Source organism: Rhinoderma darwinii, chromosome 13 (genome assembly GCF_050947455.1).
Source record: "Rhinoderma darwinii isolate aRhiDar2 chromosome 13, aRhiDar2.hap1, whole genome shotgun sequence".
Lineage (NCBI taxonomy): Eukaryota > Metazoa > Chordata > Amphibia > Anura > Rhinodermatidae > Rhinoderma > Rhinoderma darwinii.
The window spans coordinates 26,647,094-26,674,712 of record NC_134699.1 but is presented as its reverse complement, the minus strand read 5'-3'; the positions used below and the strand labels follow the sequence as shown (position 1 = coordinate 26,674,712).

The 27,619-nt window shown below is 40.8% G+C and overlaps 1 protein-coding gene and 1 long non-coding RNA gene across 2 annotated transcripts in view; one reads left to right on the top strand and one right to left on the bottom strand.

Annotated features, from left to right (window-relative positions):
- LOC142665571 (uncharacterized) overlaps nucleotides 1-17,124 on the bottom strand; it is a 282,261-nt gene extending 265,137 nt beyond the window's left edge. The window contains exons 1-2 of the long non-coding RNA XR_012851522.1: nucleotides 16,890-17,124; nucleotides 13,994-14,073 (exon numbers count right to left, since the gene is read on the bottom strand). This is a non-coding gene — a long non-coding RNA (uncharacterized LOC142665571). The remainder of the gene's footprint in view (nucleotides 1-13,993; nucleotides 14,074-16,889) is intronic.
- The window catches only part of ZNF385C (zinc finger protein 385C), a 180,227-nt gene continuing 169,622 nt past the window's right edge, over nucleotides 17,015-27,619 (top strand). The window contains exon 1 of the mRNA XM_075845274.1: nucleotides 17,015-17,412. Coding sequence (XP_075701389.1) covers nucleotides 17,343-17,412 — 70 coding nt within the window. The 5' untranslated portion in view covers nucleotides 17,015-17,342. The remainder of the gene's footprint in view (nucleotides 17,413-27,619) is intronic.

Below are 27,619 nucleotides of genomic sequence, written 5' to 3'. Positions count from 1 at the left end.
CCATCCCTTCAACATCTAACCAAAAATACCCCAAAAAACGGTGTCGGGTCTGCAGCAAACGAGGACAGCGAAGTGAGTCACGATATTATTGTTCCGCTTGTGCTTCCAACCCTGGTCTATGAATAAGTCCCTGTTTTGTCCTTATCAATACACTATGGGCTTTATTACAGTTTTGTTCGGGTTTTTGGTGGACCTCTTACACCCGACAATACTTCTAGAAATAGCGACATTAATTTGGGGAGTAGTGGTCCTTTACTGTATCTATACATACGGTGTGGGACACTGCCCCTTTATATATTCTACAGGTGATTGGTTGTTTGGTGCACATGGCGGTTCCTACCTTGCCGGGCAGGGGCTTGTTATGGTGTACCGCGTCACTTGGCACATTCGTCCCTTATATAGGGATTGATGGAGCTAAAGAGACGTTGTATGACCAGTCACTTTGAATAATAAAGTCATTACAGCCCTACAAATTTTCTTTCATCCTGTGAACATGCTCTAGTTTTCCACATAGCTGGATACATTCTTCCTCCTTTTTTTTTGATATATTGCCTTTTTCCGCCAACAGTTTAATACATTTTCCCACTCTAACTTACTATATATCAGAGCGGGTTGATATACATAATGTCTATGGACTGACATGATTTCAGGACAGCTGCTTTCTTAGCACGACATAGTCATAGGGTGTAGAAACTGTTAGGGACATCTATTTCTCAATCTAGAAAAGTAGAATCCTCCCATTTTCAAAGCAAAATGTGTGTCCTGAAAGCCTCCGGGTGCTCCCTTCCTTTTGGGTCCTGCCGTGTGTCCAGGAAACACATTAGGGCCACAATGGGGATATTTTTGAACACAGGAGAAACAGGGTGATACATTTTCTGGTGCATTTCCTTATTCTCATGTCCTCTGTACAAGAAATCTGACCTTAAAATGACACATTTGTGAAAAAAAGTGAAATAAAATTTTCTTTCCACCTGCTTTGCATTAATTCCTGCGAAAACTGTGGGGTCAAAATACTTAGTACACACCTAGATGAATACCTTAAGCGGTCTAGTTTTCAAAATGGGGTCATTTATGGGGAGTTTCTATCTTTTTGGCAGCTCTGTGCCTCTATAAATGTGTAATGGGACCTGAAACATTTTCAAGCAAAATGTGTGTCCTGAAAGTCTTCGGGCGCTACCTCCCTTTAGGGCCCTGCCGTGTGTCCAGGCAACGCATTAGGGTCACAATGGGGGCATTTTTGAAAACGGGAGAAACAGGGTGATAGATTTTGGGGGGTGTTTCTTCATTCTGATGGTCGCTCTACAAAGAAATCGGTCTTCAAAGTGATACTTTTATATAAAAAGTGTTTTGTTTTTTTTATTTCCCCTGCTATACATTAAATTTAGCAAAAAATTGTGGGGTCAAAATACTCACTACAGCCCTAGATAAATACCTTAAGGTGTCTAGTTTTCTAAATGGGGTCGTTTATGGGGAGTTTCTATCGTTCTGGTAGTTCAAAACCTCTCCAAATGTACAGTGGAGCCTAAAACATTTTCAAGCAAAAATGAGACCTGAATGCCTCCGGTTGCTCCCTTCCTTTCGGGCCCTGCCGTGTGTCCAGGCAACGCATTAGGGTCACAATGTGGGCATTTTTGAAAACAGGAGAAACAGGGTGATAGATTTTGGGGTGCATTTATTCATTCTCATGGTCGCTTTACAAAGAAATCGGTCTTCAAAGTCATAATTTTATGAAAAAAGTGAAATTATATGTTTTTATGCCTGCTTTGCATGAATTCTTACAAAAAAACTGTGGGGTCAAAATACTTACAACACCCCTTAATAAATACCTTAAGGGGTGTAGTTTTCAAAATGGTGTCACTTGTGGGGGTTTCCACCATTCTGACACCTATGAGCCTCTGAAAACCTGGCTTGGTGCAGGAAAACAAAATGTACTTCAAAATGTATAAAATCATTACTAAACTTGTAAGTCTTCTAAATTGCTCAAAAAAAATTGTTTTTTTCAAAAGTGCTGCCAAAATAGCGTAAAGCGATGTAAATATATATTTAATTAAAAAAAATGGACAGTATGTATGTACATATGTGACATATTGCAGTTAAAAATAGGGAAAAATGATAATTTTTACAAAATTTCTTCAATTTTTCTATTTTTTCATTAATTTCCGCAAATCGTATCAGTCTACTTTTACCACTAAAATAAAGTACAACATGTGACGAAAAAACAATGTCAGAATTACTTGGATATTCAAAACTTTCGCACAGTTATTCTCTGATAAAGTCAGACATACCAGATTTAAAGAGGCTCTGTCACCAAATTTTGCAACCCCTATCTGCTATTGCAGCAGATAGGCGCTGCAATGTAGATTACAGTAACGTTTTTATTTTAAAAAAAACGAGCATTTTTGGCCAAGTTATGACCATTTTTGTAGTTATGCAAATGAGGCTTGCAAAAGTCCAAGTGGGTGTGTTTAAAAGTAAAAGTCCAAGTGGGTGTGTATTATGTGCGTACATCGGGGCGTTTTTAATACTTTCACTAGCTGGGCGCTCTGATGAGAAGTAACATCCACTTCTCTTCAGAACGCCCAGCTTGTGACAGTGCAGATCTGTGACGTCACTCACAGGTCCTGCATCGTGACGGCCACATCGGCACCAGAGGCTACAGTTGATTCTGCAGCAGCATCAGCGTTTGCAGGTAAGTCGATCTTACCTGCAAACGCTGATGCTGCTGCAGAATCAACTGTAGCCTCTGCTGCCGATGTGGCCGTCACGATGCAGGACCTGTGAGTGACGTCACAGATCTGCACTGTCACAAGCTGGGCGTTCTGAAGAGAAGAGGATGTTACTTCTCTTCACAGCGCCCAGCTAGTAAAAGTATTAAAAACGCCCCGATGTACGCACCTAATACACGCCCACTTGGACTTTTACTTTTAAACACACCCACTTGGACTTTTGCAAGCCTCATTTGCATAACTACAAAAATGGTCATAACTTGGCCAAAAATGCTCGTTTTTTTAAAATAAAAACGTTACTGTAATCTACATTGCAGCGCCTATCTGCTGCAATAGCAGATAGGGGTTGCAAAATCTGGTGACAGAGCCTCTTTAACAAATCTGGCTTGGTCATTAAGGTCTTTTCAGGCCCGGTCATTAAGGGGTTAATAGACTCATGATTTGTTTTCACATTTTCTCATGTCATCAGGGTTCAGGCTCCTGCAGAAGCCAGGAGCTCAGCATTGGGTTGAGACAGATCAGAATGTTAATATATCTCAGAGCCACTGAAATGAAAAAGAGATTTGATTGCAAGAAGTAATTTAAAAGAGTTTCAAATCAATCTTAATCGGGAAGGCATGTAGATTCTGTTCCCTCTTCTTCCATAGCCACTTTGGAGATAATACTTTGATAGTGCCCATCTTAGCATTCCCATTAATCAGCAAGGGATGCACAACGTAAGGTCTCACTAGTACAGTTATAGGGAAGCTTTATTAAAGGGGTTGTCTGATTTAGAAAACCTATTTTCAAATACCCTATACGGGATTTCTGAGTTAATAGAGGTGGACCTACCATTTGTGTCTCTCACTCTGGAGGATCTGGCACATACATGCATTACATGAACAGCCATTGGTTTTAATGGGAATTGTGTAATACTTAATTTACCCTACGGGAGCACTGCAGGGGAATAAAACCCTTGCTGCCAGATTCCTTCCAGATCCCCCCACAGTTTACAGCTGATCACTTGATCAGCATATCATGGGACTCCACAAAAAGGAATTGTCCAAAGAGAACAACTTGTTGAAAATATTATTTTTTTTAGTCACAGCTGAGCAGTGGTATTCAAGTCAGTTTAGTATAAGGATAATGATTTGTTTATTATTTATTTCCTCTTCCTTGTCCCCAGTGGGGTTTAAAAATTGTGTGGGAGAAGATCATACAAACCCTATATATTGGAACTTAGCACTGACAAAACGACCCTCTAAAGCACTGTATCAACATTTTGGGAGTTGAATATAAAATCAGTGTCTTCTCATTTTCTATTGCCTATAGCTCGGCCCTAAGATGTATACCACTGACGTCATAAAATTCTACAATTCGTTTTAAAGTTGTAAAATTCCAGTGGACCAGAAAGTATTTCACCTTATGTCTTGCCCTCAGCCACTGTGCTTCACAGAATCCAGATTTACATTATGTTCTATACCTAATATCACCTGTTACTTTAATGTCTGGGAACTAGGACTTCCTGTCAGCGATAGAGATGGAGATTAGCATCTGAAAGGGTCAATCACAGCGCAGAGACTCTACTGATTGCAATCACTGCCTAATGAGCCTGGCAATGGGACGACGCCAGCATCTTGCAGGTGCTTGGGTGCCACTTGATGAGGAGCAGAGTGACCTAATTAGTAACCCTCTTATACATAAACACTTACAGTTCCTGCAGAAGTATGTTGATGAGTTTACATGTGGTCCTCTCCATGGTTATTTAAATCACCTTGCAGGCAGCAGATAAATTATATTATACAGACATTGGTAAAATAAATAACATATATACATATATATATATATATATATATATATATGATATAATATATGTAGTGAAACAATTTGTTAATCCATGAACGTAAACTCTTTAACACTGCCAGGTGTGGACTTGGACTACTCTGGGCCCCTAGACTGCAACTAGTGATACGGCGCGGTGACATCAATTAAAGTGAGACACTCAGCAAGACAAAAGACTAAGACTCAACGAGCTGTAGATAGTGGAGTGGAGTAGATAGTTATGGATTATTGATCTTATTAGTGCATTGGAATTTTTATTTAGATTTGCGCCAAGTCCAAGAGCACCAACCAATTTCAGCGGTATAGTCAGCCATATTACTTGTCATTCAGCTTCAAATTTGACTACGTAACAGTCTCGTACATAGAAGAGAAGAGGCTCCATGGCGAAGTTTGAAATTAGCCCTTCGTTATGGTGCTTGGTTTTGCTTAGATAGAAGGACCTGGTGTTTGTTTTCAGCTCTATCACAGTTCCATGAGCAATGGGTCAATTACCCACCCCCTTGTTTGATAATAATGAAATTGGTCTGCAGAGGGGAGTCCTGTAAGGCCCTGTTCACACTGAGATTTTGATCTGCCTGCACGCTGTTTGCCACATTTTTGTGGCGTTTTTCGCCCGTGGCCTTTGAGCGCCGTGGGCAAAAATGCCACGAAAAACGCTTTCTCTGCCTCCCATTGATGTCAATGGGAGGAGAGAGACATAAACGCCCGAAGATAGGGCATGTCGCTTCTTTATCCCGCCAGCCGGTTTTACCACTCGCGTGGAAAAAGCACCTCCGCCTCCCATTGAAATCAATGGGAGGAGTATTCGGCCGGTTTTTTTGCGCGTTTTCCCACGCAGTTTCCGCGTCAAACTACTCTGTGTGAACAGGGCCTAAAGGTTCTTGCAACACAATGCTGTTACAATAGTGTGGGGCCCCAGGTATAGTATAAGAAAAAAAGAGGATTGAACCAACCGGGACCCCCTCAGATGGTCTGCCTCTATTGTGCATACACCCTGAGTACTCATTGTTTCTACTTTATATCTTCTAGATTGTATAACACATCATCTGTCTTAATATCATCCTGTAAGTTGTCAAGTTAAAAAAACAAACAAACAAACAAACAAACAAACAATGCTGAATAGTACCCATCTGTGGATTGCCATTTATCTCTCAGAAGTTATTAGAAGAGTTGATCAATCCAGATAGGATGCCACTTTCATTTAGGCATCTATTATCAATGTCTGTAGATTTAGAAAGAACTTTTGGATTTTTACCTGCAAGCCGACTGGAAATAGCTTAGCAGGTGGTGCTATATACACATTATAGTATATTCAATGCCAAATCCCAATGGTACGATGATAAAATAATGGTTGTTGGAATGATTATTGTGAACTATAATGTCCGCCCTCTTAGCTAAATTCTCTAGAAACGGCCGTGATATCATGAAAGGCAAGAAAAGGACAGAATAAACCTCAGGCCTATGGAGAAGTGGCGTTCTTCCAAGGGATACAGGACTGGCCTGAGTTGAGTCTTACCCCTAAATCAGCCGAAGATCACCCGCGGGGGCTGTCCCTATGATATGTACACCCCCCCATTGAATCCATTCTTACATAAAGATATTATTCCATTATAAACCAGGATATAGGGGAGCCAAACTATTTATATTTTTCTTAATACACATAGTAAAATACACAGAGAACTTGTAATAATTCCTTTGTGTGCCTAGAACTGTAAGTTTTTGCGTATATGACATGGTTTCCCTGAGCATGCAGGCATATTTTATGCTGATGTTTGCTTTATAACAAATTGCACTTGTGTCATGTTTTCACGAATGTCAAATAGAGCGAAGGATTGTCAAAAGAACTTATACATAGACCCTACAGCTATTAACCCTATTGGGGTTTAGAATTACAATCCCCCACATGTCAAGGACCATCTGCACGAAGGGGACTTGGTAAATGGACTTGTATATTTGAAGAAAATTATTATGGCAGTTTCCTACGACATAAGAAACATTTATTTATTTATTTATTAGCAGCTGAAATTGCTGCAGATTTTTACATAAAACATTTATTTATTTGTGTGCCTCCATACAGCTATGCTATTTGACTCAGATCTTCTCACATTCAATCACTTTCACGCTCCTGCCATTTTCACCTTAAAAACATCTCCAGAATCCGCCCTTTTCTTACCGTGGCAACAGCCAAAACCCTTATTGTTGCTCTGATTCACTCTCGTCTTGACTACTGTAACTCATTATTAGTCGGTCTTCCACTCAATAAACTCTCCCCTCTCCAATCGATCCTTAATTCAGCAGCCAAGCTCATCTTTCTGACCAACCGCTACACTAATGCCTCTACCCTCTGCCAGTCACTGCACTAGTTGCCTATACCGTTCAGAATTAAATTTAAACATATTACTCTCACCCACAAAGCTCTCCACAGTGCTGCACCTCCTTACACCTCTTCCCTCATCTCGGTCTACCAGCCTACTCGCGTTCCATGTTCTGCCAATGACCTTAGATTAAAATCCTCCATAATCCAAACCTTCCACTCCCGTCTCCAAGATTTCTCTCATGCTGCACCCGTCCTCTGGAATGCGCTGCCATAGACAATCAGATTAATTCCCAACATCCAGTTTTAGACGTGCCCTGAAAACACATCTTTTTAGACAGACCTATAATATTCCCTAATCTGACTCCTTTCCCATGACATGAGGCCCCTTCATTCAGCAGTATCCCCCTCCTTGCACACTAATGCACTTCATGTCTGTCATACACTGACACTGGCTGGTGACCGGCTCATGCAGTTTTATGTGTAGTACCCCATATGTATAAAAGATGGCTGGACAATAGTACTTAAGCATTTTTTACACTTTTGTGTCTCCCGTATTTCCTCATAGATTGTAAGCTCTTGCGAGCAGGGTGCTCACTCGTCTTGTTTGAAATGTAAATTAGTTTTGTCAATATGTAATGTCCGATATTGTCTGTACAATGTACCCCCTGAACTGTAAAGTGCTGCGAAATATGTTGGCGCTATAGAAATAAAAAATATTATTATTATTATTACTATTATTATTATTATGTGCACAAAGCCTGAACAAAGAAAAGATCTTCACACAAATATCTCTGCAGATACCAATTTGAATTATTTGAACAGTCCTTTTGATAGAAGTTGATGTAAATTCGATGGTCGCAGTTAATGGGATACTCCAGTTTCAGAGTCTTCTGATGCCATTTAGCCAATTACATTACATTTGTTGGTTGAGTCTGCATGATAGAACCCACATCAATGATCTAAGTAAAAATTTCCTGACATCTGGTAAAAGTGTATTTTGCTCAGAAGTGATCACTAATTTCATTAGTTGAATGGTCATTACTGAGCATCCACCTCTTCATCAAAGCTGGCCATGTACATTATAAAAAAGTTGTCCGAACCTGCTAATTTCAGTGGGCTATGACAAAAAGGTGTATGGGGTTCTCTAGACTGTCCCACAACATGTGCAATCGAGGAAGACAAGAATCAAACATGTTGGATTTCAACATGCCTCATCCTTTATTCTCTTGGTAGATAAGCGCTGCCAGAAGTGTCTGGCAGCAGCTTATCTCTTTGCCTTTTGACATAAACATACACGCTCGGCCAATCTGAGTGTACATGTTTATGTGAGCATCAGAAGAGATTGCTTTCGGTCAATAGGAGTCAGTTCTAGGATGGTCCAGCCTTTTTTATTGGAGCTTTCAAAATTCCAACCCTCAGGACCCATGCACACGTTCGTAAAAAATCATCCGTAATTGCGAACTGCAATTACGGTCTGCAATTATGGATGCATTCACTTCTATTGTTCACGGACACCTTCCCGTTTAGTCACGGGAAAGTGTCCGGGCCGTAGAAGTGTACCACAAAAGATAAGACATGTCCTATCTTTAGCTTTTTACGGTCTCTGCTCCCATAAAATGCGGGCGGATGTCTGCGGCCGGCTGTGCCTGCAATCGCGGCCCGCGATTACAGGCATGGCCGTGTGCATCGGGCCTAAAGGCCCTATTACACGGGTCAATGATCGGGAAAACGAGCATTCATATGGCAACGATCAGCAGTTGAACGTGCAAACGCTCATTCATCGGCTGATCTACTCTTTTATGCAGCATTAAAAATCATCGCGTAAATCATCATGTAAACAGGGAGACGTGCTGCCAACATGACGAAAATGCATGGGGACGAGCGACCGGAGTAACGAGCGCTTGTTCCTATACATATCCAATCATTGCTCCACGTGAAAGGAGCAAACAACGGACAATCAACCTGCTGTCTCGTTGATCGGCACTCGTTTACACGGCCCATGTTTCAATGACATATCAGAAAATACTAAAATAGATAAATGGCGCTCTATTTACGATTCGCCTTAGCTTCTCTTGTATATTAGGGAACTTGTGACTTTATTTTGTAAAAATCAGAGGGATTTTTACATTGTGCTGGTGAACATCAGCCTAGGTAAATTATACTTCCAGCCAAAAATGAAAAATTCTCTGTGCTCCTAAATCTTTTTGTGCCATAACTATGTGCAATCTTTCTCTTGTAAGTTCAGTAGTTTGTGCTGCAGACATCGCTTACCTTCAGTTTCTGGAACAGGAAGTAGCTGTCTGACGTCTTTAATTCTCAGAGATTTTAGTTCTCACAGCTTAGTAATTTGAGTTCTCTCCTCTCTCTCTCTCTTATTCCTCTAATTGTGCAGAGACATGCTTCAAAAAGTTAAACAAGGAATGATGGGAATCATAGTTGAGTTGTGAAATCAGTGAGGACGGAAGTAACTTCGCCTCCTACTTGGTCTTAAATAGAACGCTGCACAAAAATGGTAAGATGTGGGATGTACAGCAAACAGATATGATGCTTTTATTATACACCCAAGCCGGGTTTTATTAAAATCTCTTGAAATATAGCTAAGGGGGATTTTATGAGAGTAAAACATTGATGGCCTATCCTAATGGAGCACATTAAATGCTCAATGGGACCGGTCAGGATTTGTTGGATTCTTTTTGAAAACAGATTCTTTAAAGCGCTCATAGCACTTTAAAGACAAGGAATCAGTACTGATTATATTGGTTTCTACTCAGCTTTTGGAGAGACAGATGTAGCCAAATATCAGAATATTTTTTTTTTTCATTTTTAAAGAATTTTAATTTTTTAGATGGAAATGCTTATCAGAATATTAGTCTAATGTTTGTAACTTGAAGTATAAGTCCAGTATAATAAAACATATTCTAGATAGACAGATGTAGATATATGTGTATATTACCTTTCAGGAACATTTCCTGGTAAACTGCCTAATGTTTCTGTATTCCCCCAGCTCTGCTATACGATCAGTGTTTCTTGAATGTCTCCACATGTAAAAGGTTAGTTTTGCCTTCAGGCATAAGGAAATGTCACAAGAGAAATCTTATATAAATAGCACTTCCAGCTTAGAATAAATCTTTGAATCTATATGTACACATGTATTTTAGAAATAATCGACTTGTTACAGTATAAGGTCATTTCAAGTACTGATCAGAAAAAGACAAACATATTAAAATATCATTAGACTTTTAGAATCAAAAAAGGAGTTTTTTCTTTCAACAATATGTAATAAAAATGAACTAATAAAAAAGTGAAAACAAAAAATATATTTAATAAATATTATAAAGGTACTGGATTTTACATTTGATGACTAAAGAGTCAAAGACTAGCATGTATGTAAAGACAACTGATTCACTGCACGTAAAAAAAATAAAAAAATTCTAGTGTAACACAGCACTTTAATCTATGCGAGGTGCAGGTAAGTAGGCTCCCAACCCAATTACAATGTATTTCAAGAACTCCGCACACTCTTGAAGGCAAAAAGTAGTTGTTTTATTTATAATTGTATCACACAAATTTTTGTAAAAGACCAAAAAGCTGGTAAATGTTTTCGATTAACTGATCTTCAGACCATCTGACTGCTGGAAGCTGGATAATTTCATGTCATAGGCGTAAAAGGTAGGAGCGATATAACCGCTATCATAGAAACACCTTGACCGAAAACGTTTACCAGTTTTCGGATCGGTTACGAAAAGCTGTGTGATCAAATTATAAGTAAAACTACTACTTTTTGTATTCAACTGCTATGTTTATGCTGGGATTTCCTGCTGGTATAGAGGCAATTGTTCTTGGACAAAGACATGTTAACATGAGGCATAGCTCCAATTGACTTTCCATTAAAAAGTTACAAGGATATAATAAATTGTACTTTTACTGCAAGTTATGTAGAAATGAAATACCATTGCGGCTGGCAGCGATTGGCCATGATATGGACGACACGCCATCGGGCCGGAAGAATAACACTGGAGCAGCAGGGACCAACAAAGGCCAGGGGGAGGGGGACCAGAGTCGATTGTCGAAAGTAAGTATTTTACAAAATATATCATATTTAATATTGTTGGAAAACCCTTTTAACAAGTGACGGGCTCTCAAGTATCAGGACTTAACTTGAAATGGCAACAGGAGGGCGGCACAATTTTGATTTCTGCTAGAGGGCAACTTTTCTTCTTTGTACACCCCAAATGTTCTATCAGCAAAAGGTTATAAGCACAAAAATCAAGATTTGGTCCCCTAATGCAAAACAGTTAATAAAATAAATCCCGGGCTAGGGCCTTTACTGAGTGTGACTGTTTTCAAGAAGGTATTTGATGTATAGTGCATGTTATCAGGCTGGGGACATGTACATTCTCAGTAATGGCGAGAGGCTGAGTGCGTAGCAGGTCTTATCTCTCTTCACTCTGTATGAAGACGGAATTCACCAGCTTGTAGTATTTAAATAACTAAGGACACACTTATAGGTTATCAGTAGCACCCAGACCTACACAGTCAGCTAGATGTGCAAGAGAAATTTGTCCTTGAATTGAACTGATAAACGGGCATCATATTGGAGCATCGACTTGCCTCCAAAGTAGCGTGTTGGTGTTGTAGTTAATAGTAACAATCTTTGGACTCAGATTTGCTGTTTTGTTTTTCTGGTTTAATTATTTTAGTGATCAAGTTATTTTTTTATTTATTCTTTTTCATTTAGGTTATCTAACAAAAAAACAACAATTAATGTAATAAAACATAATAGGTAAGGCCAAAGAATAATAGGCACTGCATTGTAGTATTTAAAGGGGTAATTCAATTAAAATGTTCTTTTGATATGTCACTGATACATGTCATAGATGTGAGAAGATCCCATTGGTGACATATGCAGTAGAGCCAAAGAGGTTTAAGCTAAAAAGAGCCCTATTGAGGTGTTACAGGAGTATAGAAGACGCCAACATTGAACAAGAAGATATTCACCCATTCCATACACCAGCAGCAGCTGCCGCTTTATTTATACAGTGCTGGTCTCTTCATATGTGGCAGAATTTCTTTTGTGCCCCCTTAAGCTTTAGGGCCGTGTGCGACTGCAACCCCTATATTTACGCCCCTGACACTGCCTATAATCTGGCCCTGGATGTAAGGCTCCTTTTACATATCGGGCCATGAAAACAAGCGCCAATCAACGAGACAGCTTGCTGATCGGCGTTTGTTTGCTCCTTTCATAAGGAGAATTGATCGGTTCCGTATGGGAAATGTGTGATCGTTACTACGATTGTCCGTCCCCATACATTTCCATTATGTCGGCAGCACATTTCCCTGTTTACACAGGGAGATGTGCTGCTGGCTAGCGACCATTTTATTGGCCACATAAATGAGCAGATCAGCCAGTGAACTAGCATTTGCTCGATCATCGACTGATCGTTGTCCTGTTTACACAGAGCAGTGATCGGGAATGAGCGTTCATATGAAGGCTTGTTTGCCCAATTATTGGCCTCAAGACATTTATTTATCTATGTCTAAAGACAAAAAATGTTATTGAAAATGTGGAGCACATAGATCAGTCTGACGCAACAGAGACATTTATAAAGATGAGGTGTGCAACACTTTAATATGTCACAGACATCACTCAAATTAGAGCCTATGTCCTTCATTTCCAACCAATTTGTTATTGCTCCAATCCATCTATAATAAAAAGAAGCAACTTTGCAAACAGTCTTGTTAAAAAATATCCTATAATTTTGTGTATACAGCTGCTATGCAAATCTATGTGTCTCCATTGTCAGAGTTGTAACTAGGTATTCCTTCACCTGGGGCAAAGAATTGGGTCGCTGGCCTATCTAATCTAAATCTGTATAGAAATATCCTGGATGAGCTAGAGAGACTTTTTGACGCAACCCTGTCCGCCAGCACCCGGGGGAAAAAGAGCCTGACAGCCCCCATAGGTACGTCCCTGTCATTGCTACAGATTACAACAAAACCATGGGTAACTTTTAAAATGCTTTACAAGTGTCATAGAAAAGTCACATTTTAGTGCATGATATATTTGTGCAAAATTTGTCACATTTCAACACATTTGCTATAATTTACACCATGAATAAGGCCACCCTAGTATTTGAATTTAGTAAAATCCCATATATTGCTGGCAAAGAACATTTTCCATTGTAAAGGACACCAATAAATGATGACCGCCCCTTGGTCAGAGGGAGCAGCGGTCAGTTACTGGATGGTGGGAAAGTGAAAACAACAAAAGAGATAGCAGACAGAATGGAGCCCATATAAAGTATTTCGCTCAGGTTATTGATTAGTTGTCCTGTCCAACAACAGGTGAAAATAGGAATCCACAGTGGACAACTGACTCTGGTATAATGTGGAAATACAACATGTAATCAATAGACATATATATTATGTATACTCCGAGGGTAGGTGAGCTGTCAATAAAACTTACTGAGACTGTTTATTATATGTGTATGGTTCTACAACAGGCCTCTGCCTCTAATCTGTAATCTGCTGTTAACAGAAGAACAAAAATAAAACTGGATTTGAGGTACAGAAAACCCACTGGCTGGCTTTATTTATTAGTACCGTATATATCGAATGTATATTTTCCATGATTAAAGGAAAAAAATTACACATTTGCCGTTACATGGTGTTGGTATGTGTTCTCTACCCGTGTAATGTAAAAGCTTTGTGTTCTTTGTATTCAGTGTTAAGGCCCTTTTACACTGGCCGATAAGCGGCCGATGTAGCGAGCGCCGATCAACGAGACATCGTTGATCGGCGCTCGTTTGCTCCTGTCACATGGAGCTATGGATGGGGATGAGCGGTCGTTACTTCAATTGCTCGTCCCCATACATTGTTATCATGTCGGCAGCGCGTCCCCGTTTGCACAGGGAGATGAGCTGCCAACAACGATAATATTTTACTTTTTTGAAACGATACGATCAGCAGGTGATCGAGCATTTGCTCGTTCATCTGCTGACCGTTCCCGTTTACACAGGGCAATTATTAGCAACGAGTGTTCTATGAACACTCGTCTGCCCGATAATCGTCCAGTGTAAAATCCCCTTTACAGTATGGTTTCTACCTTGTAGCAACTCATAGACGTTACCTTCATGATACATGGTTTCCAAAACAGGAACATTTCTTCACACAGGTGCACATGGTCACATGGTCCAGGTAAACTCTGCCCTACATTGGGTAAGATTTTTTTTTTTAAATTGCAGCTTTAGGTAAAACATTGTGGAAAAAAAATGTAAGAATTATCTTTACATTAGAAACCTTCTTGGGATTTATATAAGTGGCTTTGCACTGGGGAAATCCATAGTCTATTTATTTTTCTGGTTTATGTGTATATAAAACTACAATAAGACCCACTTCATGGTTATTCAGTGTTTTGACTGCTGTGGTGACTTTTTTGCTACAAATCCCCTGAATAGACATAGGGGGAATGTATCAACGGCTGCACGCCCGTATTATGGAGTTATGACGCAAGGCATAGTTGCACAACAATTTGGGTCTTTTTGCCCTTTTACGCCGCATCAGGCACTTTCCAAAAGTGGTCGGCACTAAGCATAAGTGTAAACAAATTCACTATAATTTACACCAGAAACGGTCATAAATTATAGTGGTAATCTACACAAGCTGCGATTTACATTTCTGGCACACGGACGCCTCTTAAAGGGGTTTTGCCACGCGGGACATTTATGACATATCCACAGGATATGAGAGATCGCTACGGGTCCCACCTCTGGGACCTGCACCTATCTCTAGAACGGGGGCCCCTAAACCCGTTCTACCTCTTTGTGCTCCGCCTGATTTCCGACCATGAAGGAGAAAACAGCGTATCGATCATATATTTATCACCTATCCTGTCGAAAGGTCGTCTCAGGAAGACGCCTAGACACAGATCAACCAGAAGAGCAGAGACTCGTTGCTTTGGCAATGCCAGAAGAGGTGAGTATAGGGCTCTTTTTTTTTTCAGGCGGCCCTTTTCCACACCGGTCAATCTGGTTCAATATACGCATTAAATTTAAGGACCATTTGGTGCGAATATTTTGTTGCATGTTCTGGGTCATATATGCTGTGGACTTTCCGCAGTTTATCCAACCCGTGTGAACAGTTTTGAGAGGCGAGATGGATTATTAGTCACTGAGGGATCAGGTTACTTGCTGCCCAAGTACTAATATGTGGTAGATATTAGGACATACAAAGCAGACATTATCCCAGGGCAGCCATGGGGTCTTTCAAATGAACTAGACAGTCTCTATATAAAGGTGAACCCCACAGATAGTGTCACTGGTTCACAGTCCTGCTCGTAGCAGTTGTACCGTGGTAATTGCCGCGCAGCCGAGACAAAAAATGTATGCTGCTTACCGCGAATTGCCACAGTTTTGCTGTAAGTACATAAGAATTACATAACAAAAATGGACTTCACGTGGATTAGCCGCAAAGCTCCGCGTTATTTTTACCGCACGATACTCCAGCTGCTCATACACGTAGTCGTTGTGCTGCAGTATTGCTCGGAAAAAAACGCACACCTACTGCTGCAGTTTCGTGGCAAGTACCGGTGAACCACATTTTTTTATGTGCTTCTCAGCAAAACCGTGGAAATGTACGGTTAACAGCGTATGGTTTTTGCCTCAGGGTTGTCGGCTGCACGGCAAGTACTGCAGCACAACCGGTACCGCACACACCACAGCACAACCGGTACCGCACACACCGCAGCACAACCGGTACCTCACACACCACAGCAAAACCGGTACCACACACACCGCAGCACAACCGGTACCTCACACACCGCAGCACAACCGGTACCACACACGCCGCAGCACAACCGGTACCTCACACACCGCAGCACAACCGGTACCGCACACACCGCAGCACAACCGGTACCTCACACACCACAGCAAAACCGGTACCACACACACCGCAGCCAACCGGTACCTCACACACCGCAGCACAACCGGCACCACACACACCGCAGCACAACCGGTACCTCACACGCCGCAGCACAACCGGTACCTCACACGCCGCAGCACAACCGGTACCTCACACGCCGCAGCACAACCGGTACCTCACACGCCGCAGCACAACCGGTACCTCACACGCCGCAGCACAACCGGTACCTCACACACCGCAGCACAACCGGTACCTCACACACCGCAGCACAACCGGTACCTCACACGCCGCAGCACAACCGGTACCGCACACACCGCAGCACAACCGGTACCTCACACACCACAGCACAACCGGTACCACACACACCGCAGCCAACCGGTACCTCACACACCGCAGCACAACTGGCACCTCACACGCCGCAGCACAACCGGTACCTCACACGCCGCAGCACAACCGGTACCTCACACGCCGCAGCACAACCGGTACCTCACACGCCGCAGCACAACCGGTACCTCACACGCCGCAGCACAACCGGTACCTCACACGCCGCAGCACAACCGGTACCTCACACGCCGCAGCACAACCGGTACCTCACACGCCGCAGCACAACCGGTACCTCACACGCCGCAGCACAACCGGTACCTCACACGCTGCAGCACAACCGGTACCTCACACGCTGCAGCACAACCGGTACCTCACACACCGCAGCACAGAGTATTTCCTCCCTGGCTTTTCAGTTATATCTACTGTAATGAAAACAAACTACAGAAAGTTAACTACACAGCCCATACTAACTTGAAACCGCATCAATTTGAAGCGTTGTCCTTTCCTGATAAATTCTCAAAAATAATAATAATTTAATCATTTTTAGTAATATTTGTTTCTGTAAAAGCTGGGTAACCACCAAGGTAGCTGTGATGACAGCGGCCACATTTATCCAGCTCTCCCAGATTCCTAAATGGATAATTTGGCTAGCACAGAAATACATCTCTGTGTAGCGCTTCACACCAAGGCAAATGTGCCCCTCAGGAGTCCAGGAAAGCTGGGTGACAATCCTTGTGGGAGCTCTGGGGTGCAGCTTCTCTGATGCTGGGTAAGAACCTCACCTCAGGCAGCAACTTTCCCTGGCTGCAGGAGGGGCAGCATTTGTTGCTGATATATATTCCATTCCTGCATGGGGCCACCATTTCACTGTCTGCAACTGCCTTACAGCTTGGACAGCCATCTCTATTGATTGCCAAGCTATTTCTCCATGCAACACCCCAGTCCTCGTAAATCTCCGGTAAAAAAAATAAAAATCCACATTCACACATAAGGGAAGCGTGACTGGAAACTGGAGCAGGAATCACCACAGAACGAGAAGCGGGGGTAACGAGAAGGTAACTTGAGCCTGACTGGAGCTGGCGTGTCCCAGGTAGTGAATACAGCAGCGCCCCCTACCGGTCTCCTCCCCACGGTCCAGCCCCCTGTCCAGCTGTGCTGCACCGGCCGAGTGTGTGAGGAGACAGAGCTGAGAGCGGAGGGTGCGGGGAGGGCTGTCACCCACACTCACCAGGTGGATGGCAAGTTGGTTGTGGAGACGGCAGGGAGACGCCAGAGCTGAGGAGGACAACAGGCTGGAGATAGCAGGTGAGAAACACAAGTGACAGTACATGCATTTTATTTTTTTATATATATATATATATATATATATATATATATATATATATATATATATATATATATATAAAAGTGCAGTCATATATGCTTTATGCGTTACATATGTAAAATATTATTGTTATTGCTTATACTATATAACAGGGTGCATGTATCTAAGGATGTATCTAAGCACCTGCATTTATAGCATATTGTCAGGACATTATCACTGAATGAATGGAGTCGTGATAAACTTTAATCTATACTAAACATAACCCATTCAGCAGGAGCGATACAGTAAAGAACAGCGGTGCGGGTATCTAAGCAGGTATCTAAGCATGCATATGTAGAGAAAGTCAAATCAATGAATGCCGTCATTATATGCTTCATGTTATACACATATTATATCCTATACGATTGATAAGTGTATTACATAAGAGTGCATGTTTCTATGCAGGTATCTAAGCACTTGTAATATATATGTATTGTCAGGTTAATGATTGAATCAATGTCAATGAATGCAGCCATTAAATGTTTCATGTTATATATATTATACTAATTTAGTAGGTGAGAAGTGAGATAAACTGGACAACAGTCATGTATGTATCTAAGTAGGTATCTAAGCATCTCTATTTATTATATATAGTTTATATATTGTCAGGTTAGTGAATGATTGCAGTCATTATATGTTTCATGTTATACATATTATAATAATAATACAGTAGATGAGAAGTCAGATAAACTGGACAACAGTCACGTATGTATCTAATCATGTATCTAAGCACCTATCTTTATAGCATATTGTCACGTCAGTGGATGAATGGATTCATTATATGCTTCATGTTATAACTGTTTTATTTGGGGTGACATGTACTAAACAACAGTGATATAGGTATCATAGCTGGTATCTAAACATCAATATTTGTTGCAGTAAATGAATGGAATCACTATATGCTTCATGTTATATACAAATAGTAGGGAAGAGGTGATATATACAAAATACAAGGGATGTATGTATCTAAGCAGGTATCTAAGTACCAATAGTTGGTACTTATTGTTAAGTCAGTAAATTGATGTAGTCATTATATACTTTATGCTACGTACATTATATCCTATATATTAGGTCAGAGGTGACATATACTGAAAGATGGGGACGTATCTAAGCAGGTATCTAATCTTTGATATCATTGATGAATATTAACAAATGTTTTGATGTATCTGATGTTTATTTCGTATAATGATGACATACTTTCCTACAAACTTGTTCTCTGAGCCGATTACTGGTCGTAAAGTACAAATACAAATAAGAATAATAAATAGTATAATAATAATAATAATAATAATAATAATAATAATAATAAGGAGATTATAATAATTTGGGGGCCACATGAATAAATTTGCGATCACATTAGGGTTCATGTCTCAATATTGCCGCTTGTACGTACTGGCGGACTGTCACATTATGGCGCGTGCTATGGAACTGTCCATTGTGCGAGAAACTAATATAATGCGTATAGCCAGTCATTCCTGGCTACCGTTTTCTCGCCGTGATGATTTTAATCCGAACCACTTTTTAATGTAAAAAAAACTAAATTTTTAAAATTGTCTTTAAGTGTCGTAAAAAATGGTGTAATTCATTAATAAATATGATACGATTTTCGTTTTGTGCTTACGCCATTTTACAGGCCTCCTGTATCAAAGAGGCCATGTTTCCCATATCAACCAATCACAGTACAGCTTTCATTTTTCCAGCGCTGTTTAAGAAATAAAATCTGATCCCTGATTGGATGTAATGGGCAACACGGTGAGCTTTACTGATAGGTTCACACGCTCAGGAATTACCCTTGGCGGATTCATTGTGGATTTTGAAGATAATCGGCGTCAGAAATCAGCGGCTGAATTTGGCTTTCTGCCATGTATTTAGCGCAAAATCAACTCCAATAATGAACATGCTGCAGATTTTGCGTTCATTATTTTTTTCGGAGCATGTGAATACGTCATAAAATAACCTAGTCGGATACATTGCCGGGGGAATGATAGCGGATTCTGTCAGCATACGGCTCTGTTCACATAGCGTAAAAGCCGTCAGTCTAGGTATACGCTGGCATTTGGAAAGAACGTGTCATTTAATGTGGCGCAAATTGTGGTGGCGCAAATAGTGATGGCGCACTCCACATAATACAGTTGATTACATTCTAGACACAGTTCTCCTGATGACGACTGAATGGCTGTAGTTCATGGGCGCCAGTATTGTGCACTAAAAAGTTATGTCAGTCCGTCAGTTTTGCTAGTTTGATGCATCTTTTTCCGTATCTGCCGCACATATCATAGAACAAGTTTATAAATGGCGCAGGTCTTTCATAAATATGGCGCAGTTCATCTGATAAATGTGCCCCTTTATGTTAAGTGCACTTCGTGTCCGTCTCATGGTGCATGTGTCCGCGTCTCACATTCACGGCTTGTGGTTACTTAACTTTCTATAGGAAATTCATGAACGGAGAGAATTTTCTGAACTACAACAAGTCCTTTTGACATTCATTCATGAATTAGCCCTTGTCACTTCAAAAGGGAGTGTGCTCGGTGCAGGCAGGGCACCCCCACCCGTGCTGGAAGCTCCTGTTTACTTATGGTCCCTCAAGACCAAACATTCACGATTCCCATGATGTAGACCCCGCCATGAGCGCAGTTGTTAGGTCATATTTTACACCTATATAAAATATATTCTCTTAATGCAGGCGATCCATTACACACTTGGACAAATTACAGCTCCAGGCTCTTTCTTCTTGATAGAATGAATTACCCTCAATTTAGGTAAGCAGCCAGAATACAGCCCGTGCTCTGTCTAAAGTCTTCGTTTATGTGACTAATGCATCCTGGCAGTCATTCAAAAATAAGACAATTTCGCTATTTTACATTTTTACTTTACTTGTGCCATTTTTATGCCAGCTTCATCAAAAAATGCCTTATAGATGCATTCAGTTGTGCCAATTTAGTGCCAGCTCCGGGCAGCTCTTGCATTGCAGGTTTATAGTGTAAGCCTAGTAATGAATTGGTAGCTGCGCAGGAGGGAAGTGTACGGTATATCAGGGCGAGCACAGGACGACGGATAAGATGCATTGCCAGTGTGTTGGAGGGTGGCAGGCTGGCAGATTTTTACTTACTGGAAGGAATAACTTCCCAGTAGAGGTGCTCTAGGTCCATAAATCGTGTAACTCTCTGAAGGAGCGTATACTAGAAGTAGAGTTTTTGCCAATTTTTATATTATAAATGATCAGTTACAACATTATTTTATATAATAAAATTGATCTTAATCTAGTTTATGTGAAATAAGTGATAGGGGTGCAATAGGTCACTAAGATTTATCCTGACATATCATATAGAAGTGTCCAAAAATAATATTAGCGGGAAGGGAAGGGGTTCCGTGAGCTTATACCGCCACTGATTCACAGAGGAAATGCAGCCCTCTATAGGGTCCCAAACTTGCTCATAAGTGATTGAAGATATTTACCACTGGAAATCTCATCCACTGCATTAATCATTCTATTCTTGCAAAAAGGTAAATCAGCTCTTCGTGTTCGGACTTCCTGCGGTATAAAGCATGGGGGATGGACCGAGCAGAAGCCTGAGCTTCTAATGAGTCAGGAAGTTTTCTTCAGACTACCTCCTCCTCCATTAACGACTACAGGAATTTTTCAGTTTTTGCCTCACTGCTTTCCTGTCAGCCATAACTTTTTTTGATTTATGACATTTTTATATTTAGGACTCTTATTTCAGGCCTGGTGTTGCACAAAAAAAGCAATTTACCGTTTTCCTTCAAATGTATGAATACTTTATTGCGCTGGTTTTTACGTATGGGTACACCAAATATATGTATGTTTGTCAATTCTGGGGACTTATTAAATAAAACTCATTGAAAAAATAATCGTGTTTATTTGTGATTTATTTATTTTTCTTAAATTTTATTTAGCCATTAAAAGTGTTCAAGGGTGGACATAATTCCTTGCCTTGTGTTAGAGCTCCAAACTTTTATGGTTAGCCAATAAAGGTATCATACCTATTATACTTTTGTCTTTTTTGACACAAAAGTATTTAACATTTCATCTTGTGTTAGAGCTAAATGCTAAAAAAAAAAAAAAAAAAAAGGTCAAGCAATAGGAGGAACAGGATTTGGTAGAAAAGTAATTAAAGCGTTATTTCCTCCACAGAAAGCAATGGCATGTTGCTGTAGTTCCCTGGAATCTGGTGGCCGGGAAAGAACTGTGCAGGGTAAAACTTTGAAGGGGTCACCGCGCTTTGGCTCTCAGGATTGGTGGGAGTCCCACAGGTCGGGTCCCCACCAATCTGAAAGTGATGGCATATTTAATCGATATTCCATCCCTTTCTGCGGTGGGAATAACTCTTTAAGGGTATGTTCACACAGCCTATTTTCAGACGTAATTCGGGCGTTTTACGCCTCGAATTACACCTGAAAAGACGGCTCCATTACGTCTTCAAACATCTGCCCATTTCTTGCAATGTTCTGTTCCCACGAGGTGTAATTTTACACGTCGCTGTCAAAAGACGGCGCGTAAAAAGACGCCTACGTCAAAGAAGTGCATGTCACTTCTTTGTACGATTTTGGAGCCGTTTTTCATTGACTCCATTGAAAAACAGCTCCAATTACGTCCGTAATGGACACCGCAGAAAACGCGAGTACTTGCAAAAACGTCTTAAATTCAGGAGCTGTTTTCGCCTGAAAACAGCTCTGTAATTTCAGACGTAATTTGTAAAGACGTGTGAACATACCCTAAGAATGTCACTGTATTGTAGATTCCTCTAACGCACAATAAGTTGCTCTAAGGCCATGTTCACGCTCGCTGAGGTGGGACCCGCATCTATTGAACATTTAGGGCATATCCTGTAGATATGGCATAAATGTCCGAGATGGCAATAACCTTTTAATTGACTTATTTAAAGTAAAGACCGACCTTTGATTAGTTTTAACTTTTTGTACCCCCAGTTTTTTTACTGCCTGGAAACTGTGAACATACTGCTGTTGATGGATCTGTGTTTACAAGTATTAGTTATTTATGTGTTAATCAGATTATTGAGATGCTCAATTTACAGAATCCATAATTAGTATAGAAATAAAGCCATAATAAGTTCAAAAACCTTCCACTATTTTGCTTTTTATGTTTATCAGGTACCAGCAGCGTGTAAGAGAAGAGTAGATATAACATAAAAGTTAAATAAAAACAGCAACAAAAGTAATATATATACTAGAAATATACAGCAATTAAGGAAAAAAACATGTTTATAACAGAATTTAAGCACAATAGTGGTTTACCCCAGAACCCATCCTCTTTTCTAAAATGCCCAATAGGAGACAAAAACATTAGGCCCCACCCATTGGTTAAAGGGAACCTGTCACCAGCATTTCAACTATTATACCAGCAATACCTGGTGGAAGTGGGTGAAATTTTTTTTTTATGTAACCTATAATTGCCTTCTAAGTCGGCTCTGTACCTTTCGTTTTCCATTTTTTTTGTGTTTCCGAGCCGTATGCCAATGAGTATAAAAGAGTCATATCTTCGTTTGAAAAGATTCATATCTTCATTCCTCAAGCCTTTCCGAGTTAACTCCGCCTCCTTACTTTTGATTGACTGCTCCTCGCCCTATCACACACGAAATCCCGCGAAGGGTGTCGGACCATACATGACGGGTGCATGCACGCTATCTTAGACGAGATTTCAGCGAGGACCAGTTTTCTGCGGTGGGCGGGCCTAAGAAAGGAACGAACGAGACTGCAGGATTATTACCATAAAAGGCACAAAATGTTTGCGGACCGTTATTTACGGTTTGAGGAGGAGTTTAGGAGAAAGGATAGCAGCAATGAACTTTTGACAGCAGCGGCCAGCTAGGGCTGAGTAGAGTTCAATAGGTGAAATGTTGGTGACAGGTTTCCTTTAAGCACCACCCCTCTGCCAGACCAAAATAGAAGTGATCAATAGATAATTAACCCCAGTGTTCTTGGCAAAATTTCTATAAGGCTTCGTTCACATCTGCGCCAGGGTCCGTTCCGACATTCCGTCAGATTTTTCCGTCGGAACGTGACCCTTACTGACACAAACGGAAACCAAACGTTTCCGTTTTCATCACCATTGATTTCAGTGGTGACGGATCCGGTGCCAATGGTTTCCGTTTGTCTCTGTTGTGCAAGGGTCCCGTTCCGACGGAAAGCTCAGATGGAATGTCGGAACGAGACCTTGGTGCAGATGTGAACGAAGCCTAAGACTATTTGCTTCAGGAACATGCAGAAAATCCTGCAGACTAACCACCAACAGTGTAAGCAAGTTTACCTCTCGTTTACTGGTATCATTAATTTTTAGGTTTAGTATTCCTTTAAGCAATCTTAAATGACTCTTTAATTGCAATATATTTTGAAGGTGTTTCGCAGTGAAGACCGCATACTCTTTATTATTTATTGTGTAAAATCCTTCTCAAAAGTGTGTAAAGTAGAATAAAATACGACTAGGGACAGGTAAGGGAGGGGGTTTTATGCATAAAATACCATTTAAAAAAAACAATGCATAAAATTGAAAGGAGACACAATAAAAGACAAATGTCCCCTCAGTAGCCATTGGGGCCTAGAGCAACTGCTCCGGTAAATGTTTTTGTCCTTTTCTCTAAAGGAAATAAAATGAGGCAGAAGTTATTCCGACAGCTGATTTTTTGCTAGAAACTTTTTCTATTTCAATCAGACTGAACAATTGCCGCATGTTTTATTCATGTTTTTACATTTTTAATGCTCTTACTAATAAAATGGAAATCAGTAACAAAAGCTCCATATATAACAATTTATGAAGGATTGCAAGTAATCTTTCTTGTACTACTTCATTGTATTTGGAATATTAAAAACTTGAGAAAATAGGAACTTTACTTCTTTTTTCCGATTTGGGAGAGTTAATGGTTTGCACGAGTGCTGCTGATGGTTTTAATGGTCAGGTCCACATACTGTACCAGTGGTTATAACAAATTAGTTAAAATGAAAATTGCCGATCGATCTCTGCCTTGAACTGTGACTTGGGCTGGATTTCTATTGATGGGGGGGGGGGGGGGGGGCATATCTGTATTGCCAACAACTGCACCCAAAAAAAAGGTCTACAGGTTAGACCGAATTTTTCTTAGATCTCTCTCTTTGGTTAGTGTCTGACATGGTTTTCCACCAAAAAAACAAGTTCACACCACGTTTGAGTCCTACATTTGGCATATATTCCAGGAAAAGCTCCCGGTGTATACACCAAACGTATCTCTAGGGCTCTATTCACCCGACAGAGGCCTGAAGAGTGTCCTTTTGGCCTCCGTCGGGTTGATATATGTCGATATAACTTTTTTGCAGTATAGAAGATCGTCTACTACATTTTTCTATGCAGTCATCCTGTATGCACGGTATACAGGTTTGTTTTTTTAACACGGCAGTCTGTGGGTGGCATATTCCACTGTAAGCCTATGCAGTGGCATATGTCCAAGCCTTCTGTGAAGAGAATATGTGGCAAAATACTCCTGACGTATACATCTGATGAAAGACCTAACGACCTCAGTACTGTCCTCACAGGTATTCTTTACTTTAGTATCTAATATGGTGTAGATGGCATCGTACCCAGCGCACACACAGATTGTAAATAAACATTGTTTGTGTTCACCAATACCAGTCTCTTAATGGTATGGATGGACTAGAGCAGGGAACCAGAGACTGATCCCAGAGAGCCAAGATGTGATGAAATTACATTTAGTTTTTCCATTTGTGAATCTTGTTTGCTAGCATTATTGTTTTAGTTGCCAGTTTTAATATCTGCTAAAAGTCACAGCAGCAGGTTGACAGCCATTTAAACCTGAATACCCTGGAGTATCTCAGTAGTAATACTTCGCTCCGGAGGCAGATACATGTGGATAGCGAAATCCCTGGGAGGACTGTTGCCGTAAGTAAAAGGGATTGATGTTATTCCAGTATATTGAATAAAGTCCTATGAGAGGACATCTATTGAAGGATGAAGACATGTTGTGTTAGTGAACAAACATAATTGACATCTTAATGGAAAAATCCTGAATTTAAGCAGAAAATTGTCCGCATCGGAAAAATATATATTCTGTAAATCAGGAGAGATGTCTCTAAATCAGTGAGGCTTAATGATAAATCTGTAATAAGTAAGTGGTCTGAAAACATGCTTTTCAGGCTGACCACTGTTATTCAGTATATGTTTTGCTCTGATTATAATATTCCTTAGGACTACAACAACTGCTGCCAAGTATTTTGTATATTCCTTTTTTATTAACTTTCTTTTTTTATATTAGATAATACAAATTCGCCCTAAAATCAGGAACATCAAAACGAAAGGGGTTTTCCTAGAGACATTAATGATATATCCACTAGATATGTCATAAATATCAGATAGATGTGGGTCCCACCTCTGAGACCCGCACCTATCTAAAAAACATGGCCCCCTAGACAACGTTCTACTGCTCTGTGCTCTGGCTGACTTGTGTGATTTCCGACCATGAATTATGGAAACGGCATAGCCCGCATGCTACGCTGCTTCTGTAACTGCCATTCACTATTATGGGAAACACGGAAACAGCGCAGCTCATTCGGGGTCGGAAATCACATGAATCAGCCGGAGCACAGAGCAGTAGAACAGGGTTTAGGGGGCCCCGTTCTAGAAATAGGTGCGGGTCCTAGAGGTCGGACCCGCATCTATCCGACATTTATGACATATCCTGTGGATATGTCATAAATGTCTCTGATGGGAAAACCCCTTTAAGGTTAAAGGGTTATTTCCATCTTAACATTATAATCGTCCAACCACTGGTACCCATGCTGATCCAGAGGACCAAAGCAACCATATTGGAAAAGGTCTGTAGAAGTGTGGAAGAACATCATGTATGAGTCAGGGAATCATGGTCTATCTGGCACCTTCAGCATGTATCTGGATATGTGGTATAACTTACTACAAGTTGTCTAAACACATTTTATTTCTTTAAGGCTTTACAGTTTCACTTTTTTATCTGGAGTCTCCATACTCATTTTAGGTGGAGACACAAGGAGACATAGAAAGGGGATTTTCACTTTTTCACATTTATTTGTAATCAGCAGATGTTGGAAATTATTGATTTGGACTTTGAGATTATATTGTATACTGTATATGTTTTAATACAAGTAAAATCACATTAGTGGAATACTGATACAAACCAGCCAGATATAACACAGTTGCAGCAGCAGCCTAGCATTAGCAGGGTGGGAAGGGCCACTGTTTTTGGCCTTTCCCAGCCTAATAATGCCAGCCTGCGGCCACCACCAGTGCCAGACCATGTCTACAGATGGTTGGGTACTGGATTGTACCTGGCTCTTCCCGACACCTCTGGTGGCCGTGGGTACCGGGTTAGTAATGGGAGTTAGTGTTTCACCGGCTAGCATTAAGCCCTGCCTTAGCAATGGATGCTGTCAATCAGCCAGTGGCCATTACTAAAGAGTTAGTAATAAAGTTTAAATGAAAATAGGAAGAAATATTTTATTGAAATAAAAAACCCCCACGCAACATTCATTAACCATTTTATTGAACATAAAAAACGCTGTCATCGAAGCAGTCCTCAAATCCGACGTAGTCCAACGACCGAACCTGTAAAAAAACACAAACACAAAAAAAACCATTAGTAACACATGTGGTAGGCTTAGATACAGGGCCCATGTGTGATGCTGTCTGTTAGACCATGTATCTAAGCCTACTACAAGGTAGGCTTAGATACAGGACCCCAGCAGACAGTAATCTTATACTGTATAAGATTACTGTCTGCTGGGGCCCTGTATCTAAGCCTAACATGTGGTAGGCTTAGATACAGGGTCCGTGTGTGATACTGTCTGTTAGACCCTATATCTAAGCCTACCTCAAGGTATGCTTAGATACAGGAACCCAGCAGACCGTAACGTTACACTTACCCTTCTCTTCAGCTCCGGGTCCAGCGGATGTCCCAACACCATCTAGCGTCGTGACGTCATCCAGGGCGCACATCTAGGGGATACTGTATACTCAAACGCAGAGAAAAAAATGTATATGTTAAGAGATGAATTGTATACTAGTTGTACTAGGAATGCAGAAGGAATGCAAAGTTTTTAAGCTATGACAACTGCATGGCCGTGCCAACTCAGGAGGGCCAAAGCTAACGAGTG